Source organism: Monodon monoceros, unplaced genomic scaffold (genome assembly GCF_005190385.1).
Source record: "Monodon monoceros isolate NGI ecotype Baffin Bay Population unplaced genomic scaffold, NGI_Narwhal_1 Super_Scaffold_16, whole genome shotgun sequence".
Taxonomy (NCBI): Eukaryota; Metazoa; Chordata; class Mammalia; order Artiodactyla; family Monodontidae; genus Monodon; species Monodon monoceros.
This window is the reverse complement of record NW_021703772.1, coordinates 32,365,152-32,389,102: the sequence shown is the minus strand read 5'-3', so window position 1 is coordinate 32,389,102 and position 23,951 is coordinate 32,365,152. Positions and strand designations below refer to the sequence as shown.

The following is a 23,951-nucleotide window of genomic DNA, read 5'->3' as shown; positions in this document are numbered from 1 at the left end:
GTTCAGTTTTTTCATCTGTAAAAGGGGGTAATTTGTCCTTTGTCAACTTTTCAGAGTCACTGTACCATGAATTGGATATTTTTTAAATGTGTAAGACAAAATGCTTTGACTACCATTGGCTTTGTGATATATGCTTAAAAGTTTTTAATTGGCAATCTTGATTTTTGGCCCCCTCACCAAAAAAAAAAAAAAAAAAAAAAAGCAAAAAACAAAAAACCAACCAAACAAAAGAAACAAACAAAAAACCCTAGCAACCTAATCAAGCAAAGAAAGATGATGTTGGAGGAGGAATTATAGTTAGGAGAGTGTGAAACAAAAGAATAAAAATGATTTCCAGCCAGGAATAGGATGATTTTATTCAGGGTAGACAAAAAATTCTGCTTAGATTAGAGAGGAAAGAATCCAGTAGCTTAAATAAGGTTTAAACTTCAGGGTAGAATGTAGATGATGTGTGGTAGGTTATAACTGTACAGGGTAAGAGTGGAGAATCAGGTCAAGAGGAAATATTTATTTTCCTGTGGAATGTCTGTATTTCTATCATGTATAGTATCTAATGGATTTTATTAGGTTTTGAATCAAGATTGTTAGCAAGATAACCCTAGTAAAATAAAATTTTCTGTTACTCCCCAATTTTAAAGATTTACTCATACACTAGTATTTGTTTTCCTTGTGTATTAGCAAGGGCTCTGCAGTGTCTTCGGAGACCAGAGTGGCTGGGCACCACCAGCCGTTTGATGGTCACAGCCTGGCTTTTTTGCGGTCTTTGCCCAGCTACCATGTTTTGTCCTCTGCCCCTAGTTTTTTACCTTTTTTTTTTTTTTTTTTATCATTGTCTTCATTGTATGGTTCTCAGCAAAGGTTTTTTTTTTCTTGCATGAAACAGAACATTTTTATTGTCTGGGAAAAATTGGAAATCAATCATTTTCGTATTTTATGGTGTTTTATGTTTACATCATAACTTCAGAGATGCCCAAACTTTGTTGTCTTTTATTTTATTTATGTTTTAAAATAAATTTATTATTTATTTTTGGCTGTGTTGGGTCTTTGTTGCTGCATGCGGGCTTTCTCTAGTTGCAGCCAGCGGGGGCTACTCTTCGTTGCAGTGTGCGGGCTTCTCATTGCGGTGGCTTCTCTTGGTGCGGTGCACAGGCTCTAGGCGTGTGGGCTTCAGTAGCTGTGGCACACGGGCTCAGTAGTTGTGGTGCACGGGCTTAGTTGCTCTGCGGCATGTGGGATCTTCCCGGATCAGGGCTCGAACCTGTGTCCCCTGCATTGGCAGACAGATTCTTAACCACTGCACCACCAGGGAAGCCCCTTTTTTGTATTTTAAATCCTTGACCCAGTATCTTGTCTAGTGCCTGTTATTTATTTTTAATAATGTGTATTAGAGAGGAATTGTTTATGCAAGAAGATTTTGAGCGTAGTAGACTGGGTCATTGCAGAGTAATCTCATCCAGAATCAATGAGCCAAAACTCGAGTGGTCCAGGAGAACAGAATTTAAAGGAACCTTGGGAGCTTTTTGGGAAGTGAATTATTGAGAAATACATAAGTCAGGTGAGCAACATCATTTTAGGAAAAGAAAGCTCTTTAATTTTCACATCTTGAGATCCAGTTAAAGACCAGAATCTCATCTACACAATACCAGTTTCGTGTCAGTTGAGTATTTATCATTGTCATGAAGTTACTTGGAAACTTAAAGATGAGAACTAACCCAATAATTACTAGTGTTCCAGTGTGCATCCTATTTGCTATCATATTTCCTTTCTTGCTCTTCTCATTCTTTTCTTTTAAAAGGAAATTTTGAAAAAAAGAGGGAGATATGCTAATGAAATCCAGTCTGTTTTGTACTTCAAATAAGGTAGAAAGACTTAGGTGATCTCTTTTTCCTTCTCTTCCTTTTAAATGTTGAACTGTGAAGAGGGTAAGAGGTAAGAGCAATCAAGGTGAAAGCTGAAGGAGGATGTGAAGTGAGAATGGAAGGAGATGAGATTAAATTATATATTTCTGTGTGTGGACGTGGTTTTATTTCTGTACCTTATAGAATGGGAAGTGACTTGTTAGGGTTGCTATTGATCATCAGTGTGGGGGTTGTGGAGCCATGTTCTAGACTGATTTACCCTGTCTGAGTTTTTGGTTAGGGAGAGAGAGGTGAGGAGGATAATTAGTGCATTTATGCAGTGCAGTTGGGGGAATTTGACATGGCACTAAAATAATTTGAACTCATCTAAGAAGAGAGTCTGGGAAACATTGGCTTATCTGGTAGTAGAATCTTCATGCTCTCAGAATGAATGAACAAAATCGCATTAGCAGAGGGAAATGAAGTTGGAGACTAAAATACAACAATATGTATCAAAACCCTAATGGAGAAGTGATACTTAAGGGAAGACTGAAATTGGTAGCTGGGTTTTATTAAAACATGTTCTACTACCTCCGAGTACAAACTGTATTTCACTACTGGCAGCTCTGAATTGATTGTGCCGAAACTTGCTAATCACACAATACATACGCTCTTCTTTTTGTAGGCGGCACTCCCCCTATCGCACACTGGAGCCAGTGCGCCCTCCAGTGGTACCAAATGATTACGTACCTAGCCCAGCCCGTACTATGGCTCCCTCGCAGCAGAGCCCTGTGAGGACAGCTTCTGTGAATCAAAGAAATCGAACTTACAGGTATTTTCTCTACCTTAGCGCAAAATGTGATGGTCATAGTACCATAATTTGTTCAGATAACTTCAGTTAAATCTCTCTCATTTTCCAAGCACTAAGTTCTTTTCCTCACTCTGCTCCCCCAAACCTCATCTGATTCTACCTCTCTCTTCTCATGTTCTGATGCAACTTTGAGCAGCCAGGAAGTTGAAAGAGAACAGTCATCTCAAAGTGCAGATTTCTCTGCAAGATTAATAGTTATTGTTGACCTGAAAAAAATAATTGACCAGATGTGGGAAATTTCAAGTTGTTTTTTGGTGGAACTTTACAGATGAAAAACTATATGCAATAAAACATTAATATGGGATAGTATATCATGATATCATTACAAATAAAATTAATCAAATAATTTGTTCAGGAAAACTGTTTTTATTATAAAAGAGGTTTCTTCAGACAGCCATTAAACTGGAATAAGAGAAAGTAATATTATTTTTACGTGTCAAACCCCATGATTTATCACTATGTTTATGGAGAATTTTTTTTCTTTCTCAGTTTCTTTAATACATGCTTATTAAAAGGTAGCCAAAACAAGTTTCTTGAACTCAGCTCTTTTCCTTACTTTATTAAGAAATTCATCTTTTAAGTGGAGGGCTTTTGAATTATCATTTTGTAGCTATATTCATTTCAGAAAATTCTGGAAAATGCTGGCGGTATCTTGCTGTATATCAATACTCATGTTTTGGTGGCTCCTGTTTCTTTAGCAGCAGCGGGAGTAGCGGAGGAAGCCACCCTAGTAGTCGGAGCAGCAGTCGGGAGAACAGTGGAAGTGGGAGTGTGGGAGTCCCCATTGCTGTTCCTACGCCTTCTCCTCCCAGTGTCTTTCCAGGTAAAACATGAATTGTGCTTCATCTTCACCTTGCTGAGTTTGGATTCAATTTCTGATTTAATTACACTGGGCTTTCTTCATAATCAGGGTTTTTTTCCCTCGAAGACTCTGTAAATGCTGAAAAATCTTTATGCGTTTGTTATTTTTAACCAAATGATTTGTGAGTTTATGTTCACATACTTCTCTGTTATTTGGTTTTGTGTCTTTGGTGCTGTGGTGTAGTTGGTGCTTTGAGTTGAGGTTTCACCGGAATGAGTTACATGTTTAATTCCAGCTGGTGTTATGACAGTGCATGCCTTTGGGCACAGTGGGGTCTCAGTGTGAGAACCATATTGGTAGCAAAGGATTGAGCAGATATAATTTTGACAGTTCAATCTCATGGACTCTGAGAACTTGATAGTCACTGAAATGCTACGCTCTTTTGTCTGAAACAGAAAAATGTACTTGTTTAATCTGAGGACACAAAGTTAAAATTTAGTTTTAAAAACATGACAGAAAAGACGTAAGGATAGAATATTACATATTTAACTTACTTAAAATAACAAATAGATAATACCTTTTTAAAAATCATGAAAAAGTTATTTTTCTAAATTCTTTTTTACTTGATAAGATATTTATGTCTGAAATATTTTTATTTTCTGATTTGTATACTTCAAAATGGAATACTGTCATTTTGTAGTGTGTTGTGTTTCATTTTGTATACTATCAATATTTACAGAATGTTAAAAATAACAATATAAAGGGAGCACTTTTCTTCTAGAGTAGTGGCTGTCAGGTAAAAAGGAATGCTTTTAATGAATTTAAAATCCTGTACATTACCCTTAGCATCTTGAATTATTTGCTGCAAACCTTAATAATCCTTTAACATAATAAGCTCATTCTTTTTCTTTTTTTTAACACTCTCTTCTATTCTTTGGTTATTGATAAGCACCGAGTATCTAACATTAAGTTCTCTAATGCCGTTTCTAATCCTGCCTGATGGAACTGCCTCATTAATGCTGCCTCTTACTCCTCTTTCCCCTCAGCCCCTGCTGGCTCTGCTGGTACTCCTCCCCTTCCTGCTACTTCTGCATCTGCCCCTGCCCCTCTTCCTGCTACTGTCCCTCCCTCCACTGCCCCAGACACTGCTGCTGGGGGTGCCCAGACCCTTGCTGATGGCTTCACTTCTCCAACTCCCCCTGTTGTTTCTTCCACTCCCCCTACAGGTGAGTATTGGTTTATTCTTTGGCAGGCAGATCCAATTGTCTGGCTCTTCTCTTACTTGGAACTCTGGCTTTATGATTTTTGTTTGTTTGTGGTTTGTATTAAAAAAAAATCTGAAGAATAATGTGCTAACTAGAAAATGGCATGTGACCGAAGAATAGAATTTCCTGAGGGAATCAGGGTAAGGTTTCTCATTTTTCTAGTAGAATAGCACAAATACACATTTTTTATTGCTTGAATTTTATTTACTAGAGATCTGCAAATTTAGTATGGAGCTGTCTTCTCTACAGTTATTTTATTTTATTTTTTTTTGGCTGTGCCGTTGGGCACGTGGGATCTTAGTTCTCTGATCAAGGATTGAACCGATGCCTCCTGCATTGGGAGCACAGAGTCTTAACCACTGAACCTCCGGGAAGTCCCTGCTATACAGTTTTGAGAAGTTGTTATTAGAAGTATTCTTTGTTACAGGTTATGTCATTAATAAAAAGAAAAGTATGACAGTAGTTTTAAGGTATATTTTATAGGAAATATTTGATATAACAGTTTGAAAGTACAAGTCTATTATAACAGAATTTGTTGCTTATTATAGCAGCACTGGAAACACATAGTTAGGGGGCTTTTTAAGGATTTCAAGTTTATTTGTAATTTAAGATTGACTGGTGTTTTACTGTTTTAAAATTGCAACCTAAAGTTTGTTTTCATGGCTAAGGAGAAAAAGGCTCAATTGCTACAAAGTATATTTTCAAAGTTAATAGTGATGCTGGTTTAGTAAACAAGTTCTTATCTACTATAAAAATGTATGTGTTTGGACACACATCACCTTAGCTGGTTAATAAACTACTTCATAGAATATATATGCAGTGCTGCTGCTGTATCTAGGTGTTTAAGTGTTTTAAAAGACATCTTAAAAATCCATGTTAATCCATTCATTTTGGATGGTGTTTTATGGCATAGCTTCTGTAACAGTACTTTTTAAGAAAAGCTTTCTGCAGTGGGTGTATGTAAACATGAGCTGTCCTTTGATCTACATACCACTCTGTTAGGCCACTCTAGCTAGTTAAATATAGAAATCTTGTTATGCTCCTGCATCAGTAGAGTAAGGAATACATCTTGAAATCAGTTGTAGGCCCAGAAAGGACAAATCACCCTCACATAGAGTCAACATTTTAGTAATTAAATTATAATTTAATAACAGGTGCTGGTTCCTAGTCTGCACTGAATCAACATTTGTTGTATGAGTGAATAATTACAGTTTTTTAACAAAAAGCAAAGTAAATGCCTTATTAACAACATATCAATATAATCTCTTTTATGTAGTATCTTTGAATCACCCACCAAATACTTTTTTTTCTTTTCTTTTTATTAAGGTATAATTTATATACAGTAAAATTCACCCTTTCTAGTATGGACTAATGTGAGTTTTGACAAATGTATGCAGTGATATAACCACAGCTACAGTCAAGGTATAGAACAGTCCTATCATCCCCAGATTTCCTCCATGCCCTCTTTGTAGGCAGTCCTTCCATTTCACTCATTTCACTCTTAGCCCCTGGCAACCTCTTGATCTGTTTTTTTTTTTTTTCTCTCTAAAGTTTGCCCTTGTAAAAATACCATAAATGGAAGCATATGTAACGTAACCTTTTGGGTCTGGCTTTTTGGCACAGTGCATTTGAGATTTATGCATTATTACATGTTTTGTTATTTTGTTCCTTTTTATTACTGAGTAGTGCTCTATTGAATGGATTTACCACAGTTTGTTTATCCCTTTCCCAATTGAGGGACATTTGGATTTATTTCCAATTTTGGGTGATTATGAAAAAACTGCCAAATACATTCACACACAGACTTTTGTGTGAGCATAGGCTTTCATTTCATTTGGGTAAATACCTAGGGAGTAGGATTGCTGGGTTGTCTGGTAAGTGAATGCTTAACTTTATAAGAAATTGCATAATTGTTTTCCAAAGTGCTTGTACAATTTTGCATGCCCACCAGCAGTGTGTGAGACTTCCAGTTGCTCTGCATACTTGTTAGCACATGGTATTGTCATTATATACATATATACACACATGCACACATATATATATGTATATTTAATTTAGCCGTTCTCATAGGTGTATAATAGTTTCTCATGTGGTTTTGACTGACATTTCGCCAATGAATAATGATGTAGAACATCTTTTTCATGTATTCATTTGCCATCTTCTTTGGTGAAATGTCTGTTCAAATGTTTTTGCTTCCCCTCACACACCTTTTTAATTGGGTTTTTTGTTTTCTTATTGAGTCCTTTTATATTCTGAATATGCCTTTTATTAATTGTGTGATTTGCAAATATTTTCTTCCATTTTGTGACTTACCTTTTCATTCTCTTAATGGTATCTTTTAAAGAGCAGAAGTTCTTTATTTTGATGGTCTCGTTCATTGCTCTTTTTTTTTTCTTTTTTCTTTTGGGGATTGTGCTTTTAGTGTTGTGTTTATAAACTCTTTATCTTACACAAGGTCACAAAAGATTTTTGTCTTGTTTTCTTCTAGAAGTTTTTAGTTTCAGGTTTTTATAGTTAGGTCTATGGTAATTAAACTATAGTTTTGTTTTTCAGCTCAAAGCAAAATAAATGCCTCATTAATGGTTTGAATAGAGTCTTTATTATGTAGTGTCTTTGGATCGTTGATGGCTTATAACATGGGAGGTTTTAGACTAGATCTAACTATATAAAATTCATAATGGTGTTAAATATCAGAGTTTTTAACTTATTCTAGGTTTGTATTAGGGTGTTACAGATTAGTGCCTAAAATGCCAGTAATGTGTGATTCAAATGACAAAATATAGCTTATTAGTTTACATGCTTTTACATTTTTATCATGGCTATATAAATTGACAGTGGATTATGCTTGAGCTTGACTACTCAAGATTTTTATACAACAGAATTGAGTTTTAGGTTTTGATACTGTCGTATGTATGAAGAGTAAATCCTATAGCAGCTCTTGAGTGCTTCTATAATATTCTTTATATGAGTATCCATATGAATCCAAGTTTGATAAATTTAACAGTTCCTGAAGATCAGTTTTAGTCACGTAAAACCATTTTACAATCATGGAAAAGAAGAAAACTTGTTGTGTTTTTCTCTTTTCGCCTCTTCCCTTCCCTTCTTCCCTTGTCCTTTCTCCTCTCCTTTCCCCTCCCCTCCTCCTTTTCTTCCGCTCACCTTTCTCTTCGTCCTCTTCTCTCCCTCACTCTTCCCCTTCCCCCATTCCTCCCCCTTCTTCTCTTGCCTGCTCTCTCATGGGTGCTCTAGTACTTGGTCTGTCTGTACAGTAGGCCCTTAGCTAATGACTTTAAGTAGAAGTGGAGTCAAGATAAAATTTAGGAACTGGATTGAACTAGGCAATTGGATGGATTAGGAAAGAGTGTCTTCTGTTGGCATTAGTTGTTGAAGTGCTCTCAGAGAGCAAAATGTATGAAATTGCTGATAAATATGAACACGTTCAGGATGATACTAAAAATTAGATATTTTTGATAACACTTTTTGTATCTTAACTTTTTTTCATAATTGTAAATTTGTTAAACTCTAATTTTAAGACAAAATAATCTAACTTTAGAGAAGGATATTTTTGATTGAAAAATGTGATTTGGAATTATGGCACTTGACCTTTTGCTGAAATATTTTATGATTTCCTTTAAACAAATTGGCTTGCTACCTTAAATTTATTACTATTATTATTATTTTGGAATAAGACTGTGTGTCAAACATTTTTTCTTTTTCTTTTCTAAACGTTTTTCTCATCTTGTTGAGTTTAGTTTTCAGTGTTTAATTGCTGGTGTTTTTTGGGAGGAAGTGAGCCATAAATTTTATTTTATTTTATTATTTTTTTTCAAATTTATTTATTTGTTTTTATTTTTGACTGTGTTTGGCCTTCGTTGCTGTGCGCGGGCTTTCTCTAGTTGCAGCAAGCGGGGGCTGCTCTACCTTGCAGTGCATGGGCTTCTCATTGTTGTGGCTTCTCTTGTTGCAGAGCCACGGGCTCTAGGCACACGGGCTTCAGTAGTTGTGGTATGTGGGCTCAGTAGTTGTGGCTCGCGGGCTCTAGAGCGCAGGCTCAGTAGTTGTGGTGCATGGGCTTAGTTGCTCCATGGCATGTATGTGGGATCTTCCTGGACCAGGGCTTGAACCCCTGTCGCCTGCACTGGCAGGAGGATTCTTAACTACTGTGCCACCAGGGAAGCCCCCCATAAATTTTAATTGTGATGATTTTGAAACCCTATCAAATTACTAATTTAATAAAATCATAATATTAATTAGTAATCTATTTAGATATAGTTTTTCCAAACCTAATCATAATTTTATTTACCTACTTTCCTGCTTTTGCACTTGGATATACTGTCAACTGAGCAATAACTGTCACCTTGCATTAATATTTGTCAGATGGCAATTAAATTAGCTAAATATTGTTATTTTTAATAATCTTATTAAGATTCAGGCATTGTACCTAAAGTATCTGAGATAATTTTCTTTTAGTGACAAATTTATGTTCTGTCCCTTTTCCAGGTCATCCTGTTCAGTTCTACAGCATGAATAGACCTGCCACTCGCCATACTCCCCCAACAATAGGGGGCTCTTTGCCCTATAGGCGCCCTCCTTCCATAACTTCACAAACAAGCCTTCAGAATCAGATGAACGGAGGACCTTTTTATAGCCAGAACCCAGGTTAGATTTTCTTTTGCAGTCTGTGGAATATATCTAATTAAAAATCTTCAATTACACAGAAAAAAAACTTTAATTGCAAATGACTAGTACATGGTAGGTGGTTAGTACTATTTGTTGAATGAGTGGAAGAATGAATACAAGGTTGCTAATACTGTATTTTCCAGTTCTTTTTTTAAAAATCAACATGGTTTCCATATAAAGTTGCAGAACTTAATTTTTTTTTTTAACAGTTTTAAATTTACTTATTTAATTTTGGCTGTGTTGGGTCTTCGTTTCTGTGCGAGGGCTTTCTCTAGTTGCGGCAAGCGGGGGCCACTCTTCATCACGGTGCACGGTCCTCTCACTATCACGGCCTCTCTTGTTGCGGAGCACAGGCTCCAGACGCGCAGGCTCAGTAGTTGTGGCTCACGGGCCTAGTTGCTCTGTGGCATGTGGGATCCTCCCAGACCAGGGCTCGAACCCGTGTCCCCTGCATTGGCAGGTAGACTCTCAACCACTGCGCCACCAGGGAAGCCCAGAACTTAATTTTTTTGAACGGAATCTTTTTTAATGTGTTAGTGATTATTTGTTTTTTAAAATAATATTGTGCTGAACAGTATTTCCTTCTTATTTAATCAGATACCCTTGCTCTATGAATAGCAAATAATGAAAGTTGAACATACATGAACAGAGTTTTTAAGTGGCAAAGGAAAAGGGAAATGACATTTTTGAAGCTGCTTTATGGTGGGCAGTTATACTATCTTTTCCAATTCTCCTACCAAACCTATAATGGAAAAACTGGGACTTGGACAGATTGATGCAGATATAACAGTCACCTTTCAGTTGCGTCATGCACACAGAAGAACTAATCTGGCATATATTTAATACTAAACATAATCATTTGTTTTGCTTCTTCCCCAGAGAGGGTAAGAGCAGATATTATACTCCGTGACTACTGTGGACATGTTATGTGAACTTACTGTGTTTTTCTGGATTTTTGCCAAGAGGCCAGTAAGCCCATGTGTGATCACCTGTAATATTAGGGGACAGCCCATTCCATCTTGGATGAGCCCTGAATTGTATGGAGCTGAAATCTGTCTACCTTTTAGTGAAACCTTGTTATATCCTTTGAAATCTTGCAGAAGAAATTTGATCCTCCTCTTACATAAACAGAGCTTAAAGAATGCTTTTATATTTTTATATCATTTGATTCTTATAATCATGTGATCGTTTTCATCTGTATTTTTCAGGTGAGGAAACAGGCTGAGGTGATAATCAAGTTAAGATTTGAATTTAGGTCATCTGACTCAAAATTCCATGTTATTTCCATTGTACTATCCTATCCTACCTACCTTCATATTAAAAAAAGTCTTTCTCTTACCCTCCCAAGGGTAGGAGGGTGGGATGGAGGATGCCAACATTGTAATGTAAAGTGCATGAGAACCTGAGACCTTGTCAGTTTTTTAATCTGTTATATCCTGGGAATAGTGCTCAGTAACTACTTGTTGAATGTGAAATGAATCTCTTGTTAACTTTATTCAGATCCCCTCATTGTTTTGGGTCCCTCTTGTAAATTAAATACCATAAATGACTATATAGTCTAACCAGTGCACACTGTAGTGTGATTACCATCTGCCTATATGGAAATAGACTTCTTTTTTAAAAAATTTACATTAGATTATTTAATTTGAGAAATATACATGTGCATTGTTTTACCCAGCGATCACATTATGAGTCTTAAAAAGGAGTAGTTTTTCTTTTCCTAGTAGTTAACTATGACCAAATTAAAATCTATAACCTTAAAATTTGGGGGGTTATTCTTCTCTTATTTGTTTTTAAATTTTGTTTTACTGAAGTATAGTTGATTTACAATGTTGTATTGGTTTCAGATGTACACTAAAGTGATTCAGTTATACATATATCTGTCTATCTCACTGCTGTCTTTGACCACACTTAATGATTTTGGGTGTGCCATTCTTTTTAACTCATTTTGAGCTCCATTTTGACAAATACGCCTGTCTTTTCTCACGTTCTACTTTTAAATCATGTGTTCCAAACCCATATTTGTACAGGTGCTATTTTGTACTTAAATGAATATTTTATTTTTAAATTTTAATTTGTTAGATATGGCCTGTTCATAGCTCTGCTGAAGATAAGCTCTCTCCCTGACCCTCTTGGAAGTCTTGACAATTATTTCTTATGACCCTTATGCCCTTCCTTACCCTTAAATAGAGTTTTGAAAGAATGGTGTCAGTCCAAAATGGGGCAATTCTGTAATGGAGCTGAGAGATGCTTTACTGTTACAGCTTGGGACCAAGTGTACATGATATTCAGAAAGTATATACAAGGGTATTTCATACCAAAATACTGGTCTTATGAGAACCCTGATTAAAAATTCCACCTCTTGGTGGAATTTATTTGAAGGCTATTTATTTAAATGTGTTTTAAGTACATATTTTAATACTTCTTTGTAAGTCTGATTTTAACATACGTGAAAGTATATGTTAAAGTAGAAAAATAACCTACTCTAAGGAATGATGTTAATGAAAGTATTTTTCACACTCATGGGAAGTATAAAGTGAATTGAGTTTTTTTTTTAACATCTTTATTGGAGTATAATTGCTTTACAATGGTGTCTTAGTTTCTGCTTTATAACAAAGTGAATCAGTTATACATATACATATGTTCCCATATCTCTTCCCTCTTGCGTCTCCCTCCCTCCCGCCCTCCCTATCCCACCCCTCCAGGAGGTCACAAAGCACCGAGCAGATCTCCCTGTGCTATGCGGCTGCTTCCCACTAGCTATCTATTTTACGTTTGGTAGTGTATGTATGTCCATGCCTCTCTCTCGCTTTGTCACAGCTTACCCTTCCCCCTCCCCATATCCTCAAGTCCATTCTTTAGTAGGTCTGTGTCTTTATTCCTGTCTTACCCCTAGGTTCTTCATGACATTTTTTTTTTCTTAAATTCCATATATATGTGTTAGCATACGGTATTTGTCTTTCTCTTTCTGACTTACTTCACTCTGTATGACAGACTCTAGGGCCATCCACCTCATTACAAATAGCTCAATTTCATTTCTTTTTATGGCTGAGTAATATTCCATTGTTGAGCTTTCAGCATAATGTGTGAGGCAATTTAGTTAGTTTGTTTTCATGTACTTCTCTCAATTAAGTTCTGCCTTTCTTCTCCGGGGATTTGGTAACTGTTTAAAGAGGCTGGCTACAACTTAGTTGAATAATCAGAGTGCTTTTTTCTAAACTAAAAAAAAATTTTAACTAAATTATGTTCTTTGAAAAGTTCTTCTTGCAACACTTAATGCTTTGTAAGCCAGTATTCGAAGGCTGTTAGATGCACTTTCATTTTATTTGCATTAGATTATTATGTAAGTCTTGTATTATTACCACTGGTCTTACAGTGGTCCTTGTTTTTTCATATTTAAAATGAGAAAATTTGTTGTGCTTTCTCAAGTAGCTAATTCCCTGGTTTAACAGTGATCCCAGATTTGTGTTTTATGAGCATATTTTTTGCAGCTGGAGGCTTGACATGGATTTGTGCTTCTGAGGAAGTGAGCTGACAGGCTGGGATTCATGTGACTGTAAATTCAGTGAGGTTTTCTGTGAGATGTAAATCTAACAGCACTGCTACTATATTTGGTTTGAGTTTGAAATGACGTTATAACATAGGAATTAAAATATGGAGCACCCGGTGCGTAGTGCCAAGTCCTAAGAGCACAATAATTGTTTTCTAATGAGATTATTTCAAAAGCAAGTTAATGAAAGGAACACTTCATTCAGAACATAAAATGAATCCTATTTGGTTCTCATTGTTTCTTAATCTAATCCAGCCAAAGAAATAGGAATACTAGTTTATCATTCATCTTGTCATCAGCAAGGAGTGTCATTGAAACAAATAGGGCTAATCACAAGTTTTAACAGTTTTTACTTTCAATATAAATATGAAGCACCTTGGTGGTAAGGAAGAATATACATATGTATTTGTACATGTACATTTACATACATTAACCTAGTTTGGTAAGTGTTTTAGTTTGGGCTGCTATAACAAAGTACCATAGACTGGGTAGCTTATAAACAGTAGAGATTTATTTCTCACAGTTCTGGAGGCTGAAAGTCAGAGATCAGCGTGCCAGCATGGTTGAGTTCTGGTGAGAACCCTCCTGAGGTTGTAGACTGCTGTCTTCTTGTATCCTCACATGGTGGAAAAAGAGAGAAAACTCTCCATGGTTTGTTTGTTTGTTTGGCAATGCCTTTTAAAAAAATTTTAAATATAATTTTTAAAGGTTACTTTCCATTTTACAATTATTACAAAATATTGGCTCTGTTCCCCATGTCGCATAATATTGTGCATCCTTGAGCCTGTCTTTCACCCAGTAGTTTATGCCTCCTACTCCCCCCGCCCCATATTGCCCCCCTTCACTGGTAACCACTAGTTTGTTCTCTATACGTATACTGTGAGCCTGCTTCTTTTCTGTTATATTCACTAGTTTGTTGTATTTTTTAGGTTCCACATATAAGTGATATCATACAGTATTTGTCTTTCTCTGTGTGACTTATTTCACTTAGCATCATGCCCTCCAAGTACATCCATGTTGCTGCAAATGGCAAAATTTCATTCTTTTTTATGACTGAGTAGTATTACAGTGTGTGTGTGTACATCCTCTTAATCCATTCATCTGTTGATGAACACTTAGGTTGTTTCCATATCTTGGCAATTGTAAATAATGCTGCTGTGAACATTGGGGTGCATGTATCTTTTCAAATTGTTGGGGGGTTTTTCAGATATATACCCATGAGTGGAATTGCTGGGTCATATGGTGGTTCTGTTTTTAGTTTCTTGAGAAACCGCAGTACTGTTTTCCACAGTGGCTGCACCAATTTACATCCCCACCAACAGTGTGCAAGTGTTCCCTTTTCTCCACATGCTCACCAGCATTTGTTATTTGTGTTCTTTTTGATGGTGGCCATTCTGACAGGTGTGAGGTGATATCTCATTGTGGTTTTGATTTTTATTTCCCTGATGATTAGCAATGTTGAGCATCATTTCATGTGTCTGTTGGCCATCTTCATTTCCTCTTCCGAAAAATGTCCTTTCAGTTCTTCTGTCCATTTTTTAATCGGGTTGTTTTTTTGATGTCGAGTTGTATGAGCTGTTTATATGTGTTGGATATTAATTCCTTATTGGTCATATCATTTGCAAATATTTTCTCCCACTTAGTAGGTTGTCTTTTTGTTTTGTTTATGGTTTCCTTTGCTGTGCAAGAGCTTTTAAGTTTAATTCGGTCTCTGAAGTTCTTTTATAAGGGCACTAATTCCATTCATTCGGGCTCCACCCTCATGAGCTAATCACCTCCCAAAGGCCCCACCGTCTAATACCATCACATTGGAGGTTAGGATTTCATATGAATTTTGGGGGGATACAAACATTCAGTCCTTAACAGTAAGGAATCAGTAATGTGGTGTTTAAGTACTAAGGCCTTTGGTAAAAGATATCTTACATTTTACTACTCATATTTTCTTTTTCTTTTTTTTTTTTTAATTTATTTATTTTATTTATTTATCCCTGGCTGCATTGGGTCTTCGCCACCACGCGGTCCTTCTCTAGTTGCGGGGAGCGGGGGCCACTCCCTGTTGCGGTGCGCGGGCCTCTGACCGCGGTGGCCCCCCTCGCTGCAGAGCATGGGCTCCAGGCGCACAGGCCCAGTAGTTGTGGCCCACGGGCTCCAGAGCACAGGCTCGGCAGCTGTGGCGCACGAGCCCAGCCACTCCGCGGCATGTGGGATCCTCCCGGACCAGGGCCCAAACCCGCGCCCCCCTCATCAGCAGGCGGACTCCCAACCACTGCACCACCAGGGAAGCCCCCTACTACTCATATTTTCTTACAACAAAGACTAAAAAAATCTAATTCATAAAGTGGAATGTTGGTTCCAAGCAGTGTGAGTGTATATAGTTGTATGAGAAAGAGGAATTTCTGAATGAGTATGGTGTTTTACACAGGGAAGATATTGGGCTTCCCTGAATGATATTAAAAACAACTAAAAAGAAACAGTGAGAAAACAATGTTGGGTTGGTGATATTGTAAAAGAAAAGCCATAACGCATATTCTTTAAATGATAGTTAACTTACAACGTTACCATAAATCTCCAGAAGAATACAGATGTGGTGGGGCTTTAGCAAAGTGTAAATAGAGAGCAATCAAGAAGCTATTTTCGAGTCCTCATTTTAGGCAGTCTTTAGCTTTTGTTAGTGAATGTTTACTCTAGGGAGAACAAAAAAGCTAGAAAAACCCGAAAAGTTTAAGTATATTCTCAGATGACCAAGTAAACCAAATAGACCCTTTACATCGATTATTAAACACAAGTTATGTTTTTAAACTGTGTGGATTAACTTGCTACTTTTTCTCGGCATAATGTCAAACGATGTTTTTTTTTTCACTTGAAAAGGAATAAGAAAAATGGCCCAATTCTTTTAACCCTTCTGAGACTACAGGAGTGATAATTATTTGGTAACCCTATTCTTTTCCATCAAAAAAGCTTCCCTTACTGAGTATGATTAGTTAGGTTCACTTTTAAATACTCCTTGTTCTAAGTTACTATCCATGTTTAGAAAATATTTCACTCTTAAAATAAATTGCTTAAATTATTTCCCTCACTGGAATGTAAAATATTTGCAACTAAACTTGAATGGGCTGTCAAATGTATGGCCTCTAAAGGTGGTATCTTTAATGGTTTTAGAAATAGTATTTAGGGTGGTTATTTTGTCTAATTTTCTTAGAGTATTTATAAAGCAGTAAAAAAAAAAAAAAGCCTAATTTTTCTTCAAAACTCTTTGTACATTTTAACCTCAAAGAAGATGCTCCAGGATTTTGTAAATAACCAGGAAGGTCATACTTAGGAAGTCTGTATATTTCATCAGCACAGACTCATCCTCTAAGTTTGGTTTGCTTGCAGAGCCTTTTACAGTTTGTATACCTCCGTGTTGCTGAGTGAATGTAAGCTATAGTCCTTATAGTTCTACTTAAGATCTCTCTATAAACTCCAGTCTCTTCTTGAGCCTTTCTCTTCACGTTAACTTCATTATTGTGTAGTTTGAACATAATATTACTGAATCTCAGTTTGGAGACGTTTCGGTGATTATAGGGAAAGGGTTTTGTCTTGTGAGGAATCATCTTAGCTAAATAGCATGGAAACAAATTGATAGTTACTTTCTGCTCTTGCCTGTTCATGAGATACCTCAGACTAGAACTGATTATTGCAAACAGTTCGTCACATCACAGTCCTGCTTAAATTCTCCTAAAATAGTTCATTTTCAGTTCAACTCTGAGGAAGATAAATCTAGTCTAAAGTAGGATCTTCTGGTTCACAGGTTTTCTGATGAAATCTCCATGACCAGAAAGAAAATGCTGTGGTAACTAAATTAATTTGGACCGTGATGTAAAAAGTTTGCCCAGGGCAAAAAAAAGTAGAATTTGGGGCGACCTTTGTAAACTCCATTTGGAACTGAATTTTTTAACATGCGTTGGATTGGCTTTGAAAAAAATCTAACTTGTTTTGTTATGATGTAATTCTGTTTAAGGAAGATCTGGGACTGGTTTTTACCTGGGCTGCTGTTAGGCTTCTTAAAAAACCACTAGAGTTTCAGACCTTCACTTTCAAAACAAGAAAAGAAAAAAATATATATATTCATTAAAAAAATAATAAACTGAACCTACCTACAAAACCCCTGTTCTAAGTTAAGTACCTTACCATTCTTTTTTAGCTGAGTACTAGAAGGTCTTTTTTTTTTTTTTTTTTTTTTTGATGAGAAACAATGACTGAAGTGGGAAATTTCCTGCTTTTCTGTTACAGGGGAGGTTGGGATGGGTGCTAACAGAAGAGGGACATTTCATCATCTTATATTCCACTTTTCTAGTGCAGTTGCTGTCTGCTGCTGTCTCTCAGTTTTATTTACTTTGTTTCTGTTGCCTTCTCTGTTCATTGTGTCTTCTTACCCCAAGTTTGGGAACACAGGGTGTTGTGAACATATCAACAATTGTTCCAAGCCTCTGAGAGTGGGACACAGACACACAGCTTAAGGGTTTACTACCAAGAAGTATGACTTCAGGGAAAAACATAACCACAAGGTATCTTTTAAAGAAAGGTACCAATTTCTAGGGTTATGTGACTCTGTCCCTTAAATCTGAGATATTCTTCAGGATTATCTGCTTAACTCTTGTCTGCCCATTATAAGTACATGTTCTGCCTGCACTTACCCATGGCACAACCGTTATCTTTACTGATTACTGCCACCTCTGTACCTCTTGATTTTTCCCACAGATTCAACCCAGACTTTCCAGTTGCCTTCCATATTTATGTTTTAAGTTACTTTCCTACATCTCATTATTTCTCCCTGACTTTTCTATTCACCAACCCATTTCATTCCCTGTACTACCCACCAAGGTTAATGTGGTTAATGGCACTACTACCTTCATAGTTAGGAAGGATAAAAATCTAAGACCATCTTGAGCTGTTTCTCTCCTTCATAGGCTTACTGAATCCTTAGATACCAAATACTCTTTTTGTCCACACTGTACTAAGTTCTCTCCTTTTCTTTCCACTTGTATTGCCTTGATTTTTGTGTGTCAGGCCCTGGGTTAGACTTTCTGCATACATGTTTGGTTTTTTTTAAATCTTTGCAGTTAACTCTGTAAAGTAGGTTGCATTACCTCTTTCATTTCACATTTATGGATTAAGCTCAAAAAATAACTTGCTGTTCCAATAGCAGCGAAATAGCAAATCAGGGATTTGATGCTAGGTGACTTTAGGTCCAAGGTGTTCCCACTAAGCGCTCTTTCACCTAACATATAAGATTCTTACCTATTGCATATCTACCTGCTCATCTTTCCAGGTTTTGTACTTTCTCTCTGGGGCATCTTATGCCAACCATATGGAAATGTTTCTGGTTCTGTGAGCTGGTCATGCTATTTTATACCTCAGAACCTTTGCCTCACTTGGTTCTCGGCTTGTCTTTCTCGACGCCTGTCTGCTTGTCGAACTCCTTTTCTTCAAGCACCTGCTCAGAGGTTACTTCTGGGTAGCCCCACCCCTACTCAAACCCTGACCGCCCTCTCCGTCACCACCATGACGCCACACCATCACCAGTGCCTCTTCCACTACCCATCACCACCACCACCTGCAGGGAAGTGCTACAGATGTTGTTGGGTTAGGGTTATTATTTTGTCTTCCATTCCTAACTAGAATGACTCTTACTCATCTTTTTAGTTTTATTAGTCTTCACTGTGATTTGAAGCTAATAAAGATGTTCTGTCTTTATAAGAAGATGCACACCATACTGTATATCCATTCCGAAGGAAACCATAACTGTAGAGTTAATCTTGGGAAGTTGTGTGGCATGTACCTGGCTTATTTATGTATTTATCTACGTCAGACGTTTGTTGAAGGCTCACTAGTGCTAGGTGCTGTACCAGGTGTTTAAAAGGGAAAGACAGCTTTGGGGGGAGAGGAGTGATTTGAATGAGGCTGGCGTTTTTCTGTAGCTTCAGGGAGAAAATGTACCTGGAATAGGTGGTATGAATTGGGACTGTGAGAAATTGTAAAGACACAGACCTGACTCGAAGAGAACGGTTTCGATATTGGTCTCTTAGCAGAGTGCTTGCACCTTAGTGGGAAGTCAGTGAATATTTGTTTAATCAATGGCTGAAAACCAATTAATTTTGCCTGTTTAATGAAGTAATGAAAAGTATAAAATTAGGATGTTGGCATGTAATGGTTTTTTACCTTGTGTTGATGAACATTTAAACTTATAACCTTCAAGGTAAAATTCAGAAAACCAAGTTATTCATGGTAATCTGAAGAAATTCTTTTTTTGAGAAGACATGCTATTGACATGAAAAGATAATTTGCCATTGTATGTAAGAATAGATCTGTATATGATAAATGCTTCCTGTTGTAAGTTTTTAAAACTTCCCTAATACTTTGTTTTGTGTGTTAATGAGTTATCCCTCAAAAGAGGATCCTTAAGATAGCTTGTAAAATGTTTATGCATAGCGGTTTCCCTCCTTATATGTTTGTTTTATTGTGTTACCCTTTCCGTTTAATGTAACTTGCCCTTACCCCTTACCCTCCGCACCTTTTTGTTTTTGCAGTATCTCTTGCTCCTCCTCCCTCCATCCTACAGGTAACTCCTCAGTTACCTTTAATGGGATTTGTGGCCAGAGTCCAAGAAAATAGTAAGTTTATGTCTTCTTTATGCTGTAGATCAGATTCTAGGCATAAAATGTCATTTACATATGATTGGCTGAATAGTCATTCATTCACTGATACTTCAGATATTTGAATATTATGAACAGTCATTGTATGAGCAGCTAGTGTGGATGGTAAAATAGTTACGATGAAATTCTCTACTTTCAAACAACTTAAAATCTGGTAGTGAAGATAAGACAAATAAATATAAAATAAGGCACATGTAAAAAGAAAGATCACATCTAATTGAGGAGGTGCTCTTTAATCACTGGATATCCCACCCTTTTCTCTGGGTTGCTCAGACAATTAGTGGTCTGTCACTGGAGTTTTAGGGTTTTGTGGCCGGCCTGAGAATCTTCTTCCAATCCTGTGATTCCAGGTGTAAAAATGGCCATGCCATGGTGGGTCCCAGGGGACCAAATTGTCAGCCTGTCTCCCATGAGGCCTCATAGATTGGCAGTGAATTTAAGCTGGCCTGTGGTCTGGTGTTGAATCATGCAGGATCAGATAACTAATTGTATTGACAGGTCGAGTTTGCTCCTAGGGAAGCATTAAGGAAGCTGAGGAGACTGACGTCTGCAGAGCAGGAGGGCCTGTATCTGTATTTAGTGAGGAATTGCTAAAGCAGTGAACATAGTCTGTATGATAGATGAGTTCTCTTCTTGTGAGCAGTCTACATAGGAACCATGTCACAACCATAAGGCTGTACGGGTGTGGAATCTGAACTAGGGGGATTACACTAATGAAGGAGATAATGCCATCAGGCTGATTAGCCTAATGCATGCATCTCATAACAGGGATGGCCTCAACCGTGGGATAGAAATATTTGCATTCTGTTGCTTAGGACTCCTGCTCCTTTGGAAATGGGCATTGCCAATACTAGAATGTAAGCTCTATGAGAGCAGGGATTTTTGTTTGTTTTTCACTGGCTATTTCTCCAGCACTTAGTAAAGCATCTGACACAGAGCAGACACTTTTGAGTCCCTCCCTTTTTGTGTGCTTCCATAGCTGACTAAATGCTCCCTTTGTATCGACACATTTCTTTCTTGTATTTTAACTGGTTATAATCCAGTCTTATTGGCCTGAGGGCTCAGTGTCTCTTTCAGGTGCCTTTGCATCTCTGTTTGCTAATTTCTGAAAATAGTCCATTTTACCTCTGTTTATTGGAAGGTACCCCAATGAGCACCTCCAATATTTACCACAGTGTGCAATATTTACCTTTTAGGATGATCTTTTCTCATTTCTTTCCATAGTCATATACATTTTCTCACCTACAAAATGTATAAAAATAAGAAACTTTGTATATGAGGTGAGCCGTGGCTGATTTTACAGGCATAGCAGGACTTATACATTCAAATGAATGTTGTCCTCTTCAAAACACTCACCTTGGAAAGAGATATACCTCTCTTTTGGAATGGTCTTTATAGCTTTCAAGGACATTACTTTGAAGATAACTCTGTGGTAGCAGATATTTGCTCTATATTAAGTTTGATGTTTGGAAGAAGTCTGGAATTATTTGGAACCAGTTATACCGGGCTAAGTAATGCAGCTGTGATTCTGTTATTCTTCTTAAACCCTTCTCTGGCTTCGCATTGCTCTTTGGATAGAGTTCAAACTGTTACAAGGCCCTTTCTGCTTAGTGCTGTTCAGCTTCCTCATGCCTCTTTCTACTGAACTTTGCTCAGCTCTTTCAAGGGCTCCTGCTTTGTATTTGTTATTCTCCTTTACATCTGACATGAAATATCTACCCCCACCCCGGGCCATTAACTCTTACTCATCCTTCAGGTTCCAGGAAGCCTTTCCTGACCCACATAAGAGATGTGGTCTACTGCTCTGTTTTCCATGATGACTTAAAGCACTTACTGCACTTAATTGTAAATGCAAGTTTGGTTGTCCATGTCTCCATGACTTTTGCTCACTGCTGTGTTCCCAGTGCTGAGCATCATAGCTGGCCATGGTAGGCTTTCAGTTGATGCTTTTGAATGAATAATGAAACATGACTTTAAAGTTGTTGAATTGATCTCATTCCATAATAGTGTAGCTTTTAAGATAAGAGGCATTGGAGTTCAAATTCCTGCTCTTCCACTTACTGTTGGAGTACTTAATCTTGGAAAGCCAGTTTACACATCCATAAATGAGGATTAAAAACACCACCCCCCAAGGTAAAGATTAAATGAAATAATGTATTATAAAGTGCTGAGTAATTGGAACATTTTAAGTAAAAAATAGTAATCATTTTGGCTAAACTTTATTCAGCATCCATCAGCACTAACCCAAAGGGAGGAGAAAGTCAAGCTTGGGGATTTGAAACAGTATATGGGAACACTTCTCTTGCCTACTTATTTGTTGAAAGATTATTATTTTCAAGTCTAGGTTTATACTCCATGAACATAGAAGCTTGGATAGGAAACACTGAACTTTGCATAATGTGTAGTTTTGTTATCAGCTTGATACATTCTTAGTTTCAGATGCACCACCTCCACCACCACCTGTGGAAGAACCAGTCTTTGATGAGTCCCCACCACCACCTCCTCCTCCAGAAGATTACGAAGAGGAAGAGGCAGCCGTGGTTGAGTATAGTGATCCTTATGCTGAAGAGGACCCACCGTGGGCTCCAAGGTCTTACTTGGAAAAGGGTAAGTTTCAGAGGGATATCTGGAAGGATGGGAAGAAACCTCTATGTACGTAGAAATGAAATTTGCTGGTACTGAAGAGAATCTTATTTATTTTTTACTTATAAGTAAAGTTTGGCCTGTATTAGCCTGTATATTTTAATTAATTTAGTTTACAAGGTTCATGATTTTGGAAGTCACACTGGTAAAATCCTGTGACTGATTTTTATTGATGATTATATGTTGTTCCCGTTGAACATGCTTTTTATGAATGGTTTCTATAAGGCAAAAATTTTGAAAAGATAGGTTTTTTTCTGGAATGACTCAGGAAGAGGATGATCTTTCCAAATTATGTTATTCCTACTCCCATGCTGTGAAGCATTTTTTTAAAAATATTTATTCACGTTGGCTGCATCGGGTCTTAGTTGTGGTATGCAGGATATTCGTTGTGGTGTGCAGGATCTTTCATTGAGGCACACGGGCTCTTTGTTGTGGTGCGCGGGCTTCTCTTTAGTTGTGGCGTGCAGGCTCCAGAGCATGTGGGCTCAGTAGTTGTGGCACACGGGCTCTCTGGTTGTGGCGTGCAGGCTCAGTAGTTGCGGCACGTGGGCTCTCTAGTTGTGGTGTGTGGGCTCTAGAGCACGTGGGCTTAGTTGCCCTGCGGCATGTGAGATCTTAGTTCTCCAACCAGGGATCGAACCTGTGTCCCCTGCACTGGAAGGCGGATTCTTAACCACTGGACTACCAGGGAAGTCCTTAAAGCATTCTTTTGTGGCATCTTATATCAGATATTCCAGTTTAAGTATCTCCATATGAAATTTTCTTCCAAAGAATATGGTTTCTCAGTTTCTTTGCAGAGTAGGTGTTTGGCATTTCTTTTGGTGAAAAGTTTCTCTGAATATATTAGCTAACCATCATATGACACTTTTGGGACACAGGCTTACAAACGTCATCAGGACTAGTCAGCTCAGAAGAAATGTGTGCTGTCTTGAAGGAAATTTTCTGTTAAGAAAGTTAAAGCTACTAACTCACTGGGTTTCAAAACTGACTGCACATTAGAATCACCTGGGGAGCTTACATCAACGAATAGTGGACTTCCACTTCTGGCTAAGATAGAGCAACAGTAATCAGATTTACCCTCTCTCCTAAAACAATTATGAATGAATCCAGGAAAAAATATAAAAGATAATGGTTTTCAGACATTAGGTAACAAGCATTGGTGGACTATGGTCCCAGAAAGAAGGAACTCAAACACGGTGAGCCCTTAATTGTCCTAGCTTTGCTATCTAGAGGCAGTTTCCAGGCCACAGTGCAAGGAGGTGGAACCCAAATAAGCCTGGAAGTCTCACTGAGTAGAGAAGGTAAGAGATCACAGAGTTTTGGGAGACCATGGAGAACAGGTAAACTACTCAAAGACAAAGGACAGAGCTCTGGATATCTGCAGAAGGGTCTCCTTGAATCTTTGACAGAGTACTGATCTGTACACGTATGTGAAGAAACTACCTGAGATTAGAGAAAGAACAATCAGAAAGGAGTAGGCAGAAAAAGTCTTGGAAATTACAGGCCTGGGAATAGTTCATGTTCCCGAACGAGCAAGAACAGAGAGACCCTGTAATACACAAGGCATTGAGAAGAGGCCTCAAAAGTGTGTCCCCTCAGTTGTGGGG

General features: G+C 37.5%; 1 protein-coding gene across 2 annotated transcripts in view; it reads left to right on the top strand.

The window, feature by feature from the left end:
* Window positions 1–23,951, top strand: part of ABI2 (abl interactor 2) — a 100,151-nt gene that overhangs the window by 63,601 nt on the left and 12,599 nt on the right. Inside the window, exons 5-9 of one of the 2 annotated variants that reach the window (XM_029225913.1) lie at window positions 2,524–2,670; window positions 3,408–3,532; window positions 9,277–9,435; window positions 19,576–19,659; window positions 22,135–22,308. In XM_029225913.1, the coding sequence (XP_029081746.1) occupies window positions 2,524–2,670; window positions 3,408–3,532; window positions 9,277–9,435; window positions 19,576–19,659; window positions 22,135–22,308 (689 nt within the window). The remainder of the gene's footprint in view (window positions 1–2,523; window positions 2,671–3,407; window positions 3,533–9,276; window positions 9,436–19,575; window positions 19,660–22,134; window positions 22,309–23,951) is intronic. The other variant, XM_029225914.1, reaches the window with a different exon arrangement.